At 45.8% G+C, this 14,809-nt stretch overlaps 2 protein-coding genes across 2 annotated transcripts in view; one reads left to right on the plus strand and one right to left on the minus strand.

The window, feature by feature from the left end:
- The window catches only part of LOC119396673 (bromodomain and WD repeat-containing protein 3), a 45,572-nt gene extending 35,366 nt beyond the window's left edge, over nt 1–10,206 (minus strand). Inside the window, exons 1-12 of the mRNA XM_037663972.2 lie at nt 10,018–10,206; nt 9,861–9,919; nt 9,755–9,784; nt 9,543–9,602; nt 7,573–7,723; nt 6,752–6,844; nt 5,820–5,986; nt 4,298–4,519; nt 4,112–4,212; nt 3,788–3,858; nt 3,550–3,653; nt 2,131–2,270 (exon numbers count right to left, since the gene is read on the minus strand). Coding sequence (XP_037519900.1) covers nt 2,131–2,270; nt 3,550–3,653; nt 3,788–3,858; nt 4,112–4,212; nt 4,298–4,519; nt 5,820–5,986; nt 6,752–6,844; nt 7,573–7,723; nt 9,543–9,602; nt 9,755–9,784; nt 9,861–9,919; nt 10,018–10,066 — 1,247 coding nt within the window. The 5' untranslated portion in view covers nt 10,067–10,206. The remainder of the gene's footprint in view (nt 1–2,130; nt 2,271–3,549; nt 3,654–3,787; nt 3,859–4,111; nt 4,213–4,297; nt 4,520–5,819; nt 5,987–6,751; nt 6,845–7,572; nt 7,724–9,542; nt 9,603–9,754; nt 9,785–9,860; nt 9,920–10,017) is intronic.
- A 181-nt stretch (nt 10,207–10,387) lies between these two features.
- Nucleotides 10,388–14,631, plus strand: LOC119396675 (dehydrodolichyl diphosphate synthase complex subunit Dhdds). The gene is made up of 7 exons (XM_037663973.2): nt 10,388–10,579; nt 10,706–10,894; nt 10,982–11,124; nt 11,217–11,333; nt 12,053–12,154; nt 12,415–12,637; nt 14,470–14,631. The coding sequence occupies exons 2-7, from the start codon at nt 10,715–10,717 to the stop codon at nt 14,614–14,616; spliced, it is 912 nt and encodes a 303-aa protein (XP_037519901.1). The 5' UTR covers nt 10,388–10,579; nt 10,706–10,714; the 3' UTR covers nt 14,617–14,631.
- The last annotated feature ends 178 nt before the right edge of the window (nt 14,632–14,809 follow it).

Below are 14,809 nucleotides of genomic sequence, written 5' to 3' on the forward strand. Positions count from 1 at the left end.
AAAGCTGCACCCATTCGCTTGTGGACATGGTTGATGCAGTCCTTTTTGTCTATTTGGATAAAGCCGTACACCTCGGCTTCGGACAAGGCATGAAAAGTGCGGCTGTCTCCATCAGAGAGCACAGTCGTGTAGCGCAGACCATGCTTGGCCCAGGACCTCTGAAACATGGTCAGCGCAGCCTCTACTTCCATGCGGCCAGAGTTGCATTCGATGTTTCGTTGGCACTCGTGGGTTGCCAGCCAGTCGGTGTACCCTTCGTCTTGCGGCTGTGGTCCCAGGGCACAGCCGAGACAAAAGTTTGAGTAAACAACATGGTCAATTACAAGGCCAGTGTAGAGCTCAATGATGCAGCCCACACCTATGTGTGAGCTCCGACCTCGCGTCATCCATGAGCCGTCGAACACAACATCGATGTTCCCTATGGGGTTCAGGAAGTCTGTATACAGCTCTTTTATTACTGCCACACTAGCAGCTTCACTTTCAGTCGCTGTGTTTTCGCAGGCTTTCACTAAACTTTTTAGGTGTCCCTGAAACGTCTTGTGGTGCAAGCCTCGGTGCGAAAGGTTCATACACGCACAAAAGTCCGAAAGGGCAGTAACACCTTTGCCTATCATCTGTATCCCCTTCATGGCCCTCATGTTGACTTCGAAGGGAGTGATGGTGGCAGTTCCGCTCACTCTCGGAGAAGAAAATTGCTTCTTCTCGAAATCACAACTGCTGCAAGAAAAAATAAGCTTTACCGCAAGGCCGTACTCCTTGTCCGTTGCCTTCCTCACGCTGAGACTTTTTGCGTCGCATTTGTCGCACTTCGCTTGTGCAAAAAAGTTATTCAAAACTTTCATATCGACGAGCAAAAAATCGGTCCCGGCGTCACCGGTCTGGCACTCCGCGCTTACTCCAAGAAGGTCGAACTTGCGCTGGGTAGCCGACTTTCCAGACAGAACGGTCTTCGTTTGCGCCGATCTCTCAACTCGCTGCGCCTGCTCCGCCGTTGAGTAGTACGCGGCATCAACCCGAAGTGTTTCGCTAGTCGAACTTGGTCCCACGGTGTCGTCAGTTGAAGTTCCCGGCAGGTCCAAAGGGTCCGGCCGCGACTCCAACTCCGCTGCCGACGGTGCACTTGTAGCCGGCGCCTTCTTGTTCCAAGCCCGTTTTTTACGGCTTCCAAAAGCTCGTTGCGTCGATGGTTTCAGACGAGAGTCTCCAGGCATCTCGATCGCGTGGAAAAACTACCGGCACAAAGTAGAGACACGGTCCGTCGAGAAACACGCACGATCGCAAAAGCAGGCGCACACAAACGGACAGCCACGGCGGAGAACCAAACACAAAGAAAAAAAAATGACGTGTCGGTCGCGCCAGCCAATGGGAGACTCGGAAAGGCGCGCTTGAAAAGCGCGCCGCGTGAGAGCCAATCAGTGGCCTGGAAACGACCTTCAGAAAACCCGCGACGGCGGCCGTTCTGCTTGAGCGACGCCATTTTGAGATGGCGCAAAATGTGCACAAAGAAAACAGCTTCAAATCTAGCCCAAGATGGCGGCGCTCGGCCCGCTGCAACGCTCATGGCGCGCGCGGGAAGTTCGAACAAATTTCGTCCTTTTGGGGACATTTTAGTGCTGCCGGGGTGCTTTGAAAGCCGATTTTATCGCGTTTCCCGACCGAATTTAGCGTTAGCAATTTGAGAGTAGGTGCTCAGAAGTACAAACGCCTCGAAAATAAGCTTTGCGAAAAATCGATTTTTTGACCATTTTTGACCGTTCCAAGACCCGCGTCTCCCCTTAACAGCGTACTCGCCGTTACCTACCATGGGATCAACTAGTTAATTAAAAGCCTCCTATTTGGCTTCATAGTACGGCACAAGGGAATGTTTAATCAGTAACCCTGTACGCTGATTTAGGGTTCCTAAATTTCCTAGTGTGTCCCAACACATTTTCTGTTTCTTATACATATTTCCGCTAACTCGCATAGCATTGAAAGTGCAACAGATGCCGTATTTGTATGTTTGCACTAGTCTTGTCACTTACGTTACCAGCAGGATTTGAGATCCTACACACTTTATAAATGCTGTAATGTTACTTCTCATCATCAATCGCCTAGAACTTCAAATGAATAAAAAGTAGCACTGCGACTAACCCAACCAACTTGGTGGCCATACGAAGTCGCGTCGACCTCCACTGCTGTCGTTCGTAGGTCCAAACGTTGGCCGTGCCGTCCTTGGAACCACTCACAAACCGGCAGCTATGATTGGCGAATTGCAGGCTGTCCACTTGGTCCTGTTCAGAGAAAAGATGTGATAACACCCTTTTGCTTGGATCACTAAGGAAGGAAGATGACCACGATACGACTTGACCATCAACACTTGCACAATGAACAATCAGACAGATGCACGCACGGGACCACTGCAATAGGCCCCTCATTGACAGTGTGCTTCCAAGAAGCGTAAAAATTGATTTTTGTTGTATTGCTTGTGGCTATTAAACAGTTATCCTACAAAAGCACCTCGCTGTGTCTAAACTCACTGCCAAACCGAAGCATAATCAACCCAATAACTGGGCCGCAAGATAACAAAAGATATTTGAGAGTCTCCTTTCTTGAGCAACGGCGAAACTCATTGTGCCCTTAACCTTCTGAGGGTTCTTGCCGTACGTGTACAGCAGCGGATTTCTGCCCCGCGAGGTCTTTGCCGTACGAATACGTTTTCGACTCTCCGTTTGAAATTTCGCGATGTAATGACGATGCATGCTCACTGGGAAGTGCGGCCACCTCCTAGGACTTACTTACAAGAAACGTTTGAAATGATTGTGCTGCCTTCTAGAAATAAACAGAACTGATTTCCAACTTCAGCGTGTCGCATGGTCTGTGGCAACGCCCTTTCGTAGTTTCGGTTTCGCCGTGTGATCACAATGGAATGGAGGCACGCAAGATTTGATTTTTATCTTTGTCAGCACGCCCTTGCAGGGGTGGTGGAAGTTGATTTCCATCTTTATTGGTGCTGCTCTTGGCTTGTTTATCACCGACGCTCACGGGGTATTATCGCTGTCCTTGTATACTGAGTTGACTCTGCGGAAGCCACACGCAGAAAAGACGCTGTGTATGTGCCAACACCACCCGTCGCTCCAAGAGACCGGAGACACGTTTTATGTGTGCAGACTGCGATAAGGGGCTGTGCGTAGACCTGCGTTTCAAGAAATATCATGCTGTGAAATATTGTTGAACATTTTGCAGCTCTGAGTGATGCTGACATCAAAATACTGTCCCCGATTTCTTTTTAGAATTTTTCACGATTTTACACATTTTGTATATTCAAAATTCGCGATAAAATAATCCAACCACCAGGGAAAGTTTTCTTCAAAAAAATTCGACCCTCAAAGGGCTAAACTACAGTACAACAAATTCAACTTGGGAAGTTTCTTTTCAGATAAATTACATAAGCACACGCACAATTTTGAACTCTAAATGGCTTTGCACATGAAGGTTCAATTTCAAAACTTGCAGGTGTGTCGTGCAGCAAAGCTGAACAAAATGATCCCAATTCCATGGCAAGCATCATACCGCATGTGCCTCGAGTTCAGCGATCCGCTCCGGACCTGTCGGGGCCAAGATGTGGTAAACCCGAACAAAATGGTCCGTGCTGCCTGTAGCCAAGAAGGCCCCACCTGTTGGGTTTTCATAAGCAACGGTCAAGAGTTGTCAACTCCTGTCGATGGATATTACTGAACAGGTGCCATTTCAGGTGCCTATTCTTAAATCCACAAAATGTTTCGTGTCTGTGGCAGGACAGCACCCTTACCTGGACTAAACGAGGAGCAGATCATCTGTGAGCCTGCACGTGTCCTCTCGGTAAATTTGAGCGGCTTAGGGCTGTAAATACAGAGTTACCACATGAGACAGTGAATAGCGGTATAAGGCAAGGCAAATAGAAACTAGACAACAAGGAAGTAAAATGTCGACAAGGCACGCCAGTCTGCATGCAGTCTCTGAAGTGTATAATACAACACAGAAGAAAAAAAGAAGCTTTTTAGTACTGCTTCACCACTGTAACCAGCCTGCTCTGTGATATTTAAAAAACTTGCAATGCCTTTTTTTAAAAAACAGAACATACGAGATAACTCACTTGAAACTCTTTGTGCTGCTCGAGTAGTCCCAAAAACATGCACAGCCATCGTTGCCTGTCGATACCAAAAACTGCCTGTCCCCCTTCGGGTATGGACAAAACTGCGTAAACAGAAGAAGGCACATTGCATGGTGCACATGAACCGCGCAACGTCACTTCGAGCACGTGTGTGGCGTTGTCTCTCACCCGAAGCGAGGTGACCATAGCGGTGTGTCCCAGTAGCACGGCAACGGGTGCCAGGGTGAGCAGGCACCAGACGCGGATGACCTTGTCACAGCTGCCGGCCGCCAGCAACTGATTGTCGGGACTCACCGCCAGATCGGTGATCTCGGCCGAGTGACCCCGCAGTGTGGCCAGTAGCCTTCCGTCCTGGGCGCTCCACATCTTCACCAACAGGTCATCTGCACCCTGTGATGAGAATGCACCAAGTGCAGAATGACAGATCTCTCAATCAGAGGCTGTGCCAGGGAGAGGTGGGAAAGGAGGGGGGGGGGGCATCTACTCCCATGAAACTAACATTTTTTTTTCTACATAAAGCATTATCGCAAATCAATTCTGTGGAGTTCTGCAAGGGGGCTATTTTGTACACGTTCTGTCATAGAACGTAACGAAACCTCATGAGAGGGCAAGAGGGAGCCGCACGGGATTGGTTGAGGCTCGTCTGACGGTCAGACGGGAGAATAGCAGCCGGAGATGGCAGTGCTGTCAATCCATTGGCAAAGAACGGGCACAGAAAGGACGAAGCGACCGTTCTGTCCGACAGAACGGATACAGAACAGTCTCCAGACGACTTGGATTGGATCAAAACGTAAGCACTGGGGCCGGAGAGTCGAATTAGCCTGCTTTGTGTCTGGCATACTCCAATCCCGTGCCGATAGTTTAAAAAAAATCGCAGCCAGCCCCCCACCACCTCATGACTCGTCAAATTGCGACACCACCTGACGTCTACTCAATACATTCACACAAATAAATATTTAAAGTCATCACACTCTTCAATTTCAAGCACTGAAACACAATACCTGCCATTATTGAAGTTCAGCTATAATAATTCTACACTTCTTCATGCATTGTGAATACATTTCTGAATTCCCCCAGCTCGCCTACTGGCTGTTTGCTCCCTCCGTCCTCTTATGACCTTTCGTTCCATTCTGTCACAGAACGCATACAAAATAGCCCCCTAAAGTGCCAGAAGGGTTAAGAAAGAGAAATTGACAACCACCCGTTCGTAGCATGAAGCCACAAGGAAATTCATACAGATTTTTCAAAAAGAAAGCTTCTTAGTTGCCAAAAAATTTGTCATGGTCTAGGAATCAAACGTGGGACCAATGCATTTCCGGGGCAGTCGCTTTACCAATTGGGTTAACCAGGATGCTAAGAATCGGCAGCACGAGGGTGCATTAATAGACAACTCAGAGCACATGGACAGACATTATTGCAAATCGGTTCTGCGGAATCCCGCAAGGTGGCGGAAGGGTTAAGAGAGAGACTGACAACCAACCACCCATTTGTAGCACGAAGCCACAAGAAAATCCATACGGATTTCTCAGAAAGGAAGCTTCTAAGGTGGTGAAAAATGGTTGCTGAAAAAATTTTTTCTGGCAACTAAAAAGCTCTATTTCTGAGAAATCCATATGGATTTTCTTGTGGCTCTGTGCCACGAACATGTGGTTGTCAATTTCCCTTTCTTCCCTCTACATAAAATATTTACCGTGAAAATGTAGTTGCCACTGCGGTCAAAGAGGACACAGTAGACGGACGACAGGTGCCCTAGGAGGCGCCTGAAAAGTTGCGCCTTCACGTAGAACTGGGTAGATAGCTGGTGTCTGCAGCTGCCGCCTGCCAGGGCACCCAGCTGTCGTCCCTGCAACACCATCGCTGCACACGAATGCAATACTGTGAGTTACTCAGCGCGTGCAACACTACATACTTCAGGCATCAACAAGTACGCTAACATGCACTTCAATGAAATAATAACGTGCACAGCGTGCGGGAGAACAGTTTTAGTTATGCCACCTGGGCAGCTCTGGTATACATTAAGAGGCCCGGGTAAAAAACATGGAAATGCCAAGTTACATTGAGACTGGGAGATCAAACGATGTTTTTTAGAATAGATGCGCTCGTGAGAAATCTGCCATACACTCATATATGTCTGCAACAATAGTTAAAAGGTCAGATCTGGCGACATGAGTCCCTCTACAAACACAAGGCTCTTTTAAAAAGCAAAGCATACTTATAGTGAATAAACTGAAAGCACAGAAAGTTTGCATATTACAGCAGGTAATGCAAAAATACGACACAAGCCAGGAACACATACACGAGTTAGCGCTCGTCTCGTGTATACGTTCCTGGCTTGTGTCCTCGTAGTTTTCCACTACCTGCTCTAATATGCATTCTTATAAACTTGCCCAGATTTCTGTTCTCGTAAGTATAGAAAGTTTTCCACAGTAGTGGTCTGCGCCAACAAATTGCGCTGCGCATGCAATTTTGAAAACAGCAGGAAACTGCCCTATTTGCACACCCTCCCACGGCTATTTATTGGCACAAGAAATCGTGACACAGCATTCCTAGAAAGCATATCAACCCGTGCTTGCTGCAGAGCAGGAGATGCAGACAACACAAGTATAATGATGTAGCACTCACCAATATTGCAAGGCGTCGTACCAGGGGCAAGGCAGGCAGGGGCACCATGTAGCCGGACTGCCACATCTGCTGTGGCACGAGGTCGTCGTACCACTGCCAAGGTAAAAGAACATTCAAGAAGTCAAGATTGACAAAAGTTCCTGCCGTTTCCTTCCTCCTCTCTATCACATCAGGAAGTAGCCCAAATGTTGGGGGAAAACAGCATTCTCCATGATCGGTAAGACACACAACCGCACCACTCTGTACGGACTTACAATTAGAATCCGAACCATCCCCGCTGACAAGCACAGAGATTACAAGAAGAGCATGCTTCAGAATGGCATTTGTTGGCCGGCATGCTGCGCTACAGATTTAATTTCTCTAACTATATTTACTTCTCCTTGCATTGCTCTCCTTCCAGAACCCGATTGCTCCGTGGTATTTCCCCAAAATCGCGAGGTATTTTACATGTTTTCCGATTGCACAAAAATTTCACAACAGTGCGGACACCGACACTAATACGGACTATTACTGCTACATAACATAAGTTCCTGTCAGTAAAAAAACTTCTGTTGCAATTTTGCACGATTCTTGCCACGTGTAATAGTGTACTTCACACAGACAGTACAAATTTTCAAGTCTTCAGTAAGACATCATGGTAATTTCATCCTGTAAAAGAACGTCTAAGTAACTGTAGTCGCACTGCAAGCTAAGCTGCAAGTCTAGCCAAGTCAATGCTTGCACTTCCCTTCACTAGTGAATTAATGCATGAATGGATAAAGGCACCACTGAAGAACCCTCACACAGGGACCTGTACCACCTTGAATATACAAGTCACTCACTTGAGTGCTGCCTGAGCAGAGAGTAGCTCCCAGAGCCCAGAAGTGACCGAGAGCCAGCCACTCCACATGGTATGACTTGGTCCAAAAGAGGACCAATCCGAGAACATATTTGCAGCAGGTAGTCATCGGGAATGTGCACGTTGGAACTTGCCTGTAACGCAAGCGAGATTTCCGAATATAATGGATACCACACAGTATTGATACCTTAGTAGAATTAGAACCAGGCTTGGCTGGTATTTACTGCACATTTAGTGCTAAAGACACCAATGGAAAATGTGAATGACACAGTACCACCGGTGTCGACAATGTTTCTTTTGCCATCCTCACCTCTGTTTCCAGATAAGTTAGTCTCAAAGGCACAACACGCAGAACGAGGCCACTCAGAGTGAAACAAGTGCTATATTACATATAGTGCACCGAACCTCAACTCTTCTACTTAATGACTCAGAAATAATTATTTTGTTGGGAAACTTCCTTTCAGGAATACTGATGCCCCAAAACTTTCTATGACTAAAAAGCACAGTAATGTTAATATTTAAATTAATAGTTTAGTGTGAGCAAACTATATGAAATAGAAATATTACAAATAAGAAACAGTTATTACTATTTTTCATGACCACAGGGGTTTTTGCTCGTTCTATATTGTCAAATTACGACAGATCTGTCATTCAAGGCACATTGCAGTTGACAGAAGCTACAGCTTTGGACTGGTTCATTTTATTAGTGTTACAGGTACAAATTTTACGCATGTTCACCCCTAAAATATATTTAATGTATTTTCCAACTTATTATGAAGCTATTAGCCTGAAACCTCACTTACCGTTTTTGGTAACTGCCACTAAACCATCTCTATGTTCTTGACGAAGGGTGCAGGGTGAACAGCGTTAGTGTTGTCCCAATTAACTTAAAAGAAGAAAAGTGGTCCTGTGCTAAGGGATAAGCATGCTGTGACTGTAAATTAATTTGCCAACTGAAAACCCAAGGACTGTAGAGGGAAAACAGTGTGACAATACAAGTACACGCTGAAGTTTGAACAGTTGTAGAATGATGTGTTTCATTTCACCACAGTATTATGCCTCATTGGCAACAACAATATAAACAGAAGCCACATGAAGTATTTATTAAGGGGCTTTATTTGATAGAAATTCAACTAAAGAATGAATGCAAAGTGCTACGTCAGTCTCATTCATGTATAGAGAACAAACTTTACAGCTCGCACCGGTCATTTAGAGTTGCGATATTTGATCTTAAAGGAAGCGGCACATTGAAATTCCTCCATGTGAGAATACATACGCCACATCGGAATAAGGTGCAATCACAATTTCACCCACTTTCTTTATTTACACATTTTCAAGATATGGTTACGTCAGTGCAGTGAGCGGTGAGATTCGCAACGAGCCCGCAACCACAAAACACCGAAGAAAACTGAAAACTGACGTCCTTCCCACTGCTCTTACAAAAGAGACGCGTCCGCATTCAAGCACAAAAACGAATAACTGAACACTGCTTCCTGCGCTCTCCCGCAGAACTCGCTACGTGGAAAACGAGAAAACAACGAAAACGCCATCTCGTCTGTGACGTATACCGTCACCGGGGCAACGAATTGCCAGGAAGGTCTCAACCAATCGTCGACTCGCATAGCGCGAGCCCGTTTGTAACAGCTCACGCGATTGGCTGCCGGTTCAGCACGCCCCCTGTTGGTCAATGAGTCAACCCAGCAAATAAAAAAGCATCAAATAACCGCTCCTCCGTGAATCGGAATTCATCAGCAAAGGGGCAGCGTAACTTTTTTTTCTTTTCTTCATCGTCCGCCGATAGTGCAAGAAACTGCGTTTGGTCGCATTTCTGGCGCTCTCGAAATAAACGTGAGCCCGAAAACGCAGAAAATCACACAAAGCCGCCGCACACGCAGCACGGTGACAAAAATGTCAACTTTCAAAAACTGCCCAAAATGCAACCAGGTCACTTACCAATTCAGCAAAACTCCTGTCGTGCTCATTCCCGTGCCAATCGAGCCTTTTGGGCAAAAGCTAGAAAAGATTTTTAAAATTAGGCTTAGCGAAAACCAAGCACCCGTCGCACTAACAGAATGCGCGGCTCGGAACTAACTAGCGCAATGTTTTGATCGCCACAACCCACGTGCTTCGCACGAGGTTCTTCCGGAAAGCAAGCGGCAACTTACATGATGCGCCTCAATCTCCCTCCGAAGAACCTGAAAAAACGCACGCATGTATCGGTTTGCCGCTTGCAAGTGATTGCATACACTCAAAAAAGCTACCAACTATTACCTCCGCAGCTTCCTTGCAAGGTCCCCTGCCCAGGAACTTTGAAATTATGAAATACAACTCTGCAAGCAAATCAATGAGAAATCAGCCTCCACTGATCAGGTACAAACGCTCGCACAGATCGGACTTTTGTTCCCAAAAATTCTGAAGCTTACGGTACCTTTTTCGAGGAGTTCCTGCGTCCTCCTGTTAGCACTTGCTGTTGACATCCTTATTAAATGCTTACATGTACCATATGACTACATAATGCGTCACGGTGTGCTTGTTAATCGTTACAAACTACTCGCGGTAAATCCAAAATAAAGGAGGTAACTTTACAACGACATTGAACCGAAGCCCTGCGAGAAGCGGATACGTTTCCGACGCAGAAAATAGTTTTCAGGTTGAATCGGTTTAAAAAAATCACTGAAGCTTACACTTAGCGTAGTTACAGTTACAAATTGCAGCTAATATATGTTCCTGGGTGTATGATTCGCTTGATATGTTAGCTAATACTACCAAATGTTCACTTCGAGGCAGCGCGGAGTAATACAAAAAGGCCAACGGCGACATCCAGTGGCATATGCCGATGTGCATGACTTCCGTCAGCGAGCACGTCGGCGACGTTGCTGTTGACGGAAAAATTCCGCTGTTATGTGAATCAGCTGTGCTACGCCGACTGTTGTCAGCAAGAGTTTGCTTAGTTTAGGTCCACATAACGCGACCCTGGTCCGGTGGAAAAGGTATAGGCTCTCTATTATGTACAATTTTAGCATCCCGCAATGTAGGTTGGTGAAAATGGGGCCAGAGTCGGACGTGTTTGAGCGGTAACCTTCGGAATTTTCTTTCTGTGATCGAACTTTGCGCAGGTACCCAAGATGTCGTGGATCAAACAAACGAAGCTTACGTGGTTACAATCAGTCGCCGTCCGTGTTCTAAAAGCTGGAAAGGTGCCGTCGCACTTGGCTGTCATCATGGACGGGAACCGGCGTTTCGCCAGGAAGCAAAACATGCGCTCTGTGGAGGGTCACGTCCAAGGATTTGACAAATTAGCCGAGGTGAGGTGGATTTTATTTCAATACGTGAAACTTGAGCGAACAATCAATGCGAACTTCAGTGTAGTGAGACCAGCTGCCTGTTTTCAGGTCCTTTATTGGTGCTCCGAGTTGGGTGTCACCGAGGTTACAGTCTATGCATTTAGCATCGAAAATTTCAAGAGATCCAAGGACGAAGTGGATGGCCTCCTAGACCTGGCTCTTCAGAAACTGCAAAACATGTTGAAAGAAATGTGCGCAAGAACGTTTCAGTTTGCCCCCCTTGTCCATCACTGTCGTCTTGACGACGTAAGTGCATTGACACGTGTGCACTTGCGCTTCGCAGGGACAAGATCCACGAGCATGGAGTTTGCATCCGCGTACTTGGGAATTTATCCTATTTACCAGTGGAGTTGCAAAAAGTCGTTGCCGAAGTTGTGCACCAAACGCAAGTGAACTCAAGGTATTGTTGGCAGCAGTTATAATTTTCTTACATAGCACATACCGTGTTCATCGGAGTCGGGCGATTCAGAACCCGATAATATTGCATAATAAAATGTCTCACGCGTAGACACAGTTACACAAAACACCGCGGGTCAAGTTATAGCGGTCAAGTCCTGAGGTGATAAACGTATGATGCAATCTGCATTCCTGAAAGTGCTTTTTAAAAAATTAGTACTTTTAATGGTTTATTTGGGGTAAATTAGACAACACTAACGCAGCTTAAACACTTTTACTGTGATTTATCAGTGTGATTTGACTTTTTGACAGCGAAAGGTGTCGAGTTTATTGTACCATTTGGTCGGTAGTCCTTTTTCCGCTTGCACCAGCAGAAATTTACCTTGCATAGCACGTCAAACAGACCTGAACAAGCATGGCGACATTTTTTCCCACCAAGAGTTTTGAACTGCTTACATTGTACAAGTAGTTTTCGTGTACGATTAAATGAACATATGTATGCAAAACTTGAAAAATTGAGGGCGAGGAAAACTTGTTTGCAATTCTCGTTGTATTAGTGTATGAGGACTGTGGCTGATTATAAATGCTTGCATAGTTACTGTGGAGGTTTTATTTCAATAACTTACATAGCTAGCCCTGTTCTCATTCACAATCAAATGGAAACGATGTAATCAGCAAGTCATTTGAAGGTTGGAACACTAACATGTGTTATGCGTATTTCAGGTGCTTTCTCAACATATGCCTGTCGTACACTTCCCGGGACGAAATATGCAAGGCAATGCAAGAATTGGCCACTGGAGTTGAGAAAGGCATCTTGTCGCCAAAGTAAGACCTGTCTTTCTTGAAATCATAGATAATTTCGTATAATATATGAAAGTACATAGGGAGCTGTCATCCACCGTGGAGAAGTATGAAGCTGCGAAGTTGACTTCATGGTACCTTTGCTGTGTAATGTAATATTTACACGGGTAACTACACTGCCTTATGAAGCACATTTCTTAACATTCTTATCAGTGGTGCACTATCAGTGGTGCAATCACTGCACAGGCAAGAGCTGTTTATAACTACCCCGTCATTTTTTGCAGTGATGTCAGCGAACCTGCCCTGAGTCAAGCCATGTACAGTCGCAAGAGTCGGGACCCCGAGCTGCTCATTCGAACATCAGGGGAAGTTCGCCTGAGTGACTTTATGCTGTGGCAGAGCAGTAGATCTGTTATCGAATTCACGACAGTACTCTGGCCCGAATTCACCATATGGCATCTGCTTGCCGCAATTCTCTGCTATCAACGACAATGTGGCCTTTTGGAGGTAATACCTTTTTTCCGTGGGTTTGTCCGACTACTTAACCCGCAACTGTCCAGAGGCTCTGCACACTTATAGCTACCGCATTGAAAGTGCACCTTATCTCACAATACGTGTAATCAAATTGTTTCAGTATCTTTGCATTTCATCATTAGGCTTGGTTCTGTATCGTTTACCTTCTCGCTGGTTACAGCTGTAAGATGTGGTATGCTTGTTTTCACAAGTATGCAAAGTGCCCCCTGTATTTTTGGTGAAAAATTTAATTCGCGTTTTCCCTGGTTTCTCCAATGTTTAAATCCTACCACAGTTCGGGTCATTTTCACAAGTGTGGTTTGTTGGGCTAGTTGGTCGCACATTTGTAATAGGGAGAACAGCGCCAAAGGAAACAAAGCACAAGCGAAGAAACACTTACACCTGAAAGCTTTATTGCTTCGACGCGATATAAAGTAATATTGGTAGAAAACCAGTGGCACGTGAAATATTAAGCCTTGATCTCGATATAAGGACACAAAGTACGGAGGCTCTGAATGGACTACAAAGGTTACGGAGGCTATCAATACAAAGGTACACTTCAAATGTGCGGCATCATTAGGCAGATGCGAGATAGTGTCATTCTTTGCTTAGCTTTAAGGACGGTGCAATTACACATGCTTCACCCCCTTTGGTTGATAGCAAAGGCCTTGTCTATCAGGCGACTGTACATGCGGGTGCAGCTTCCTACGACCTTGCATTTTGCAAATTCTCAGGTGCAACCACATGCGCTGTAGTGGAGTGCTATGTTGCTGCCCTGAAGGAGATGCATTGGACAGACCGGTCATTCTCTGAACCAGCGAATCGACGAACATCAAAATAATCATCGTTAAAAAAAGGACAGCAACATGGCAGTCCACTGCAGCGCTTGCACCCCAGAATTAGCAAAGTGCAGGTTCGTAGGAGGGTACACCAGCATGTACGGTCGTCTGATAGCCGAGGCCTTTGCTATCGGCCAAAGTGGTGACGCATGTGTAAGTGCACCATCTCAAGCGCTAAGCAAAGGAGAATGACCTTATCTCACATCTGCCTAGTGATGTGGTGTGTTTGAATTGTGCCTATGTAATCTATTGATAGCCTCTGTAACCTTAGTAATCAACTAATAGCCTCTGTACCTTGTGTCCTTATATCATGACTAAGCCATGAGATGTCACGCACTGTTGGTTTTCTGCCATTATTCCTTTGTATTGTGTTGAAGCAATAAAACTTAATAAAAATAAAGCGCTCATCCTGTCTGTTTCTTTACTTGTGCTTCATCTCCTTGATCACTATTTTCCATATTACACTTTCACAAGTCTGCGGCTGCGTCTTGGCACCGGTGTAGTAAAAGCCGCGATTCATTCACTTCCCTTTCTCCACTGCTCCTTTACAGCCCACTTTCTCCCTTCCACAAAGGTGCCGAGACGTGCCCCACCAGGGAGCATTGTCCGCTGCCAGTGCCATTTGTACTGGTTCTAGGGACTGTAGTGGGAGCAGGGCGGGTTGAGAGACGCGAGCAATGACTGGCACGCCTGTTTCCGGTGACTTACAGGTCACCTCTTCAAGTTCACAGCACGGTCAATAGACACGGCAGTTTGCGAAAAACTCATTAAAAATAAATTTTCCTCTAGTGTCTACCTAAAAACAAGGTTGTTTCGACCACATTCAGCACCCAAGCTTTCAGTTGGACTGCAAATCTCGGTTGAAAAAGTTTTGTTCAGTACCCTTAAACAATAAGCGCAACTTTCACTACACTCAAATAGACCAACAGAGCTGACTTGTACGTGAATTGAGAGCATTTTCTTAGATTTAAACCCTTTCTTCTCCAGACATTCAAGAGTGCAAGACCAAGGGAGTGGCAGAGTGCAGATGACCAGAGCTTGCAGAGGTTCATAGACGATGTGGAGGCAAGGTGGCAAGAAAGGCTGCGGCTCATGAGGCTAGGCCAGACAGCACAGGAAGTTGTTGTCACATGAGACCAATGCCATGTACTATATGTGCAACAAATATATTCTCACTTGTTTTCGTTTTCTTACAAAGTGTTGTTCCTTGGCTGTTTTTGAACGCTGGTTATCAGCATGATAGACTACGGTAGATTCATGTTACAGGGCACCTGGAAATTTACAATCAACAACCAACATACAATCAACTAGGCTGCTTTGCATGGTG

The sequence above is a fragment of the Rhipicephalus sanguineus genome, chromosome 6 (genome assembly GCF_013339695.2).
Source record: "Rhipicephalus sanguineus isolate Rsan-2018 chromosome 6, BIME_Rsan_1.4, whole genome shotgun sequence".
In the NCBI taxonomy this organism is placed as follows: Eukaryota; Metazoa; Arthropoda; class Arachnida; order Ixodida; family Ixodidae; genus Rhipicephalus; species Rhipicephalus sanguineus.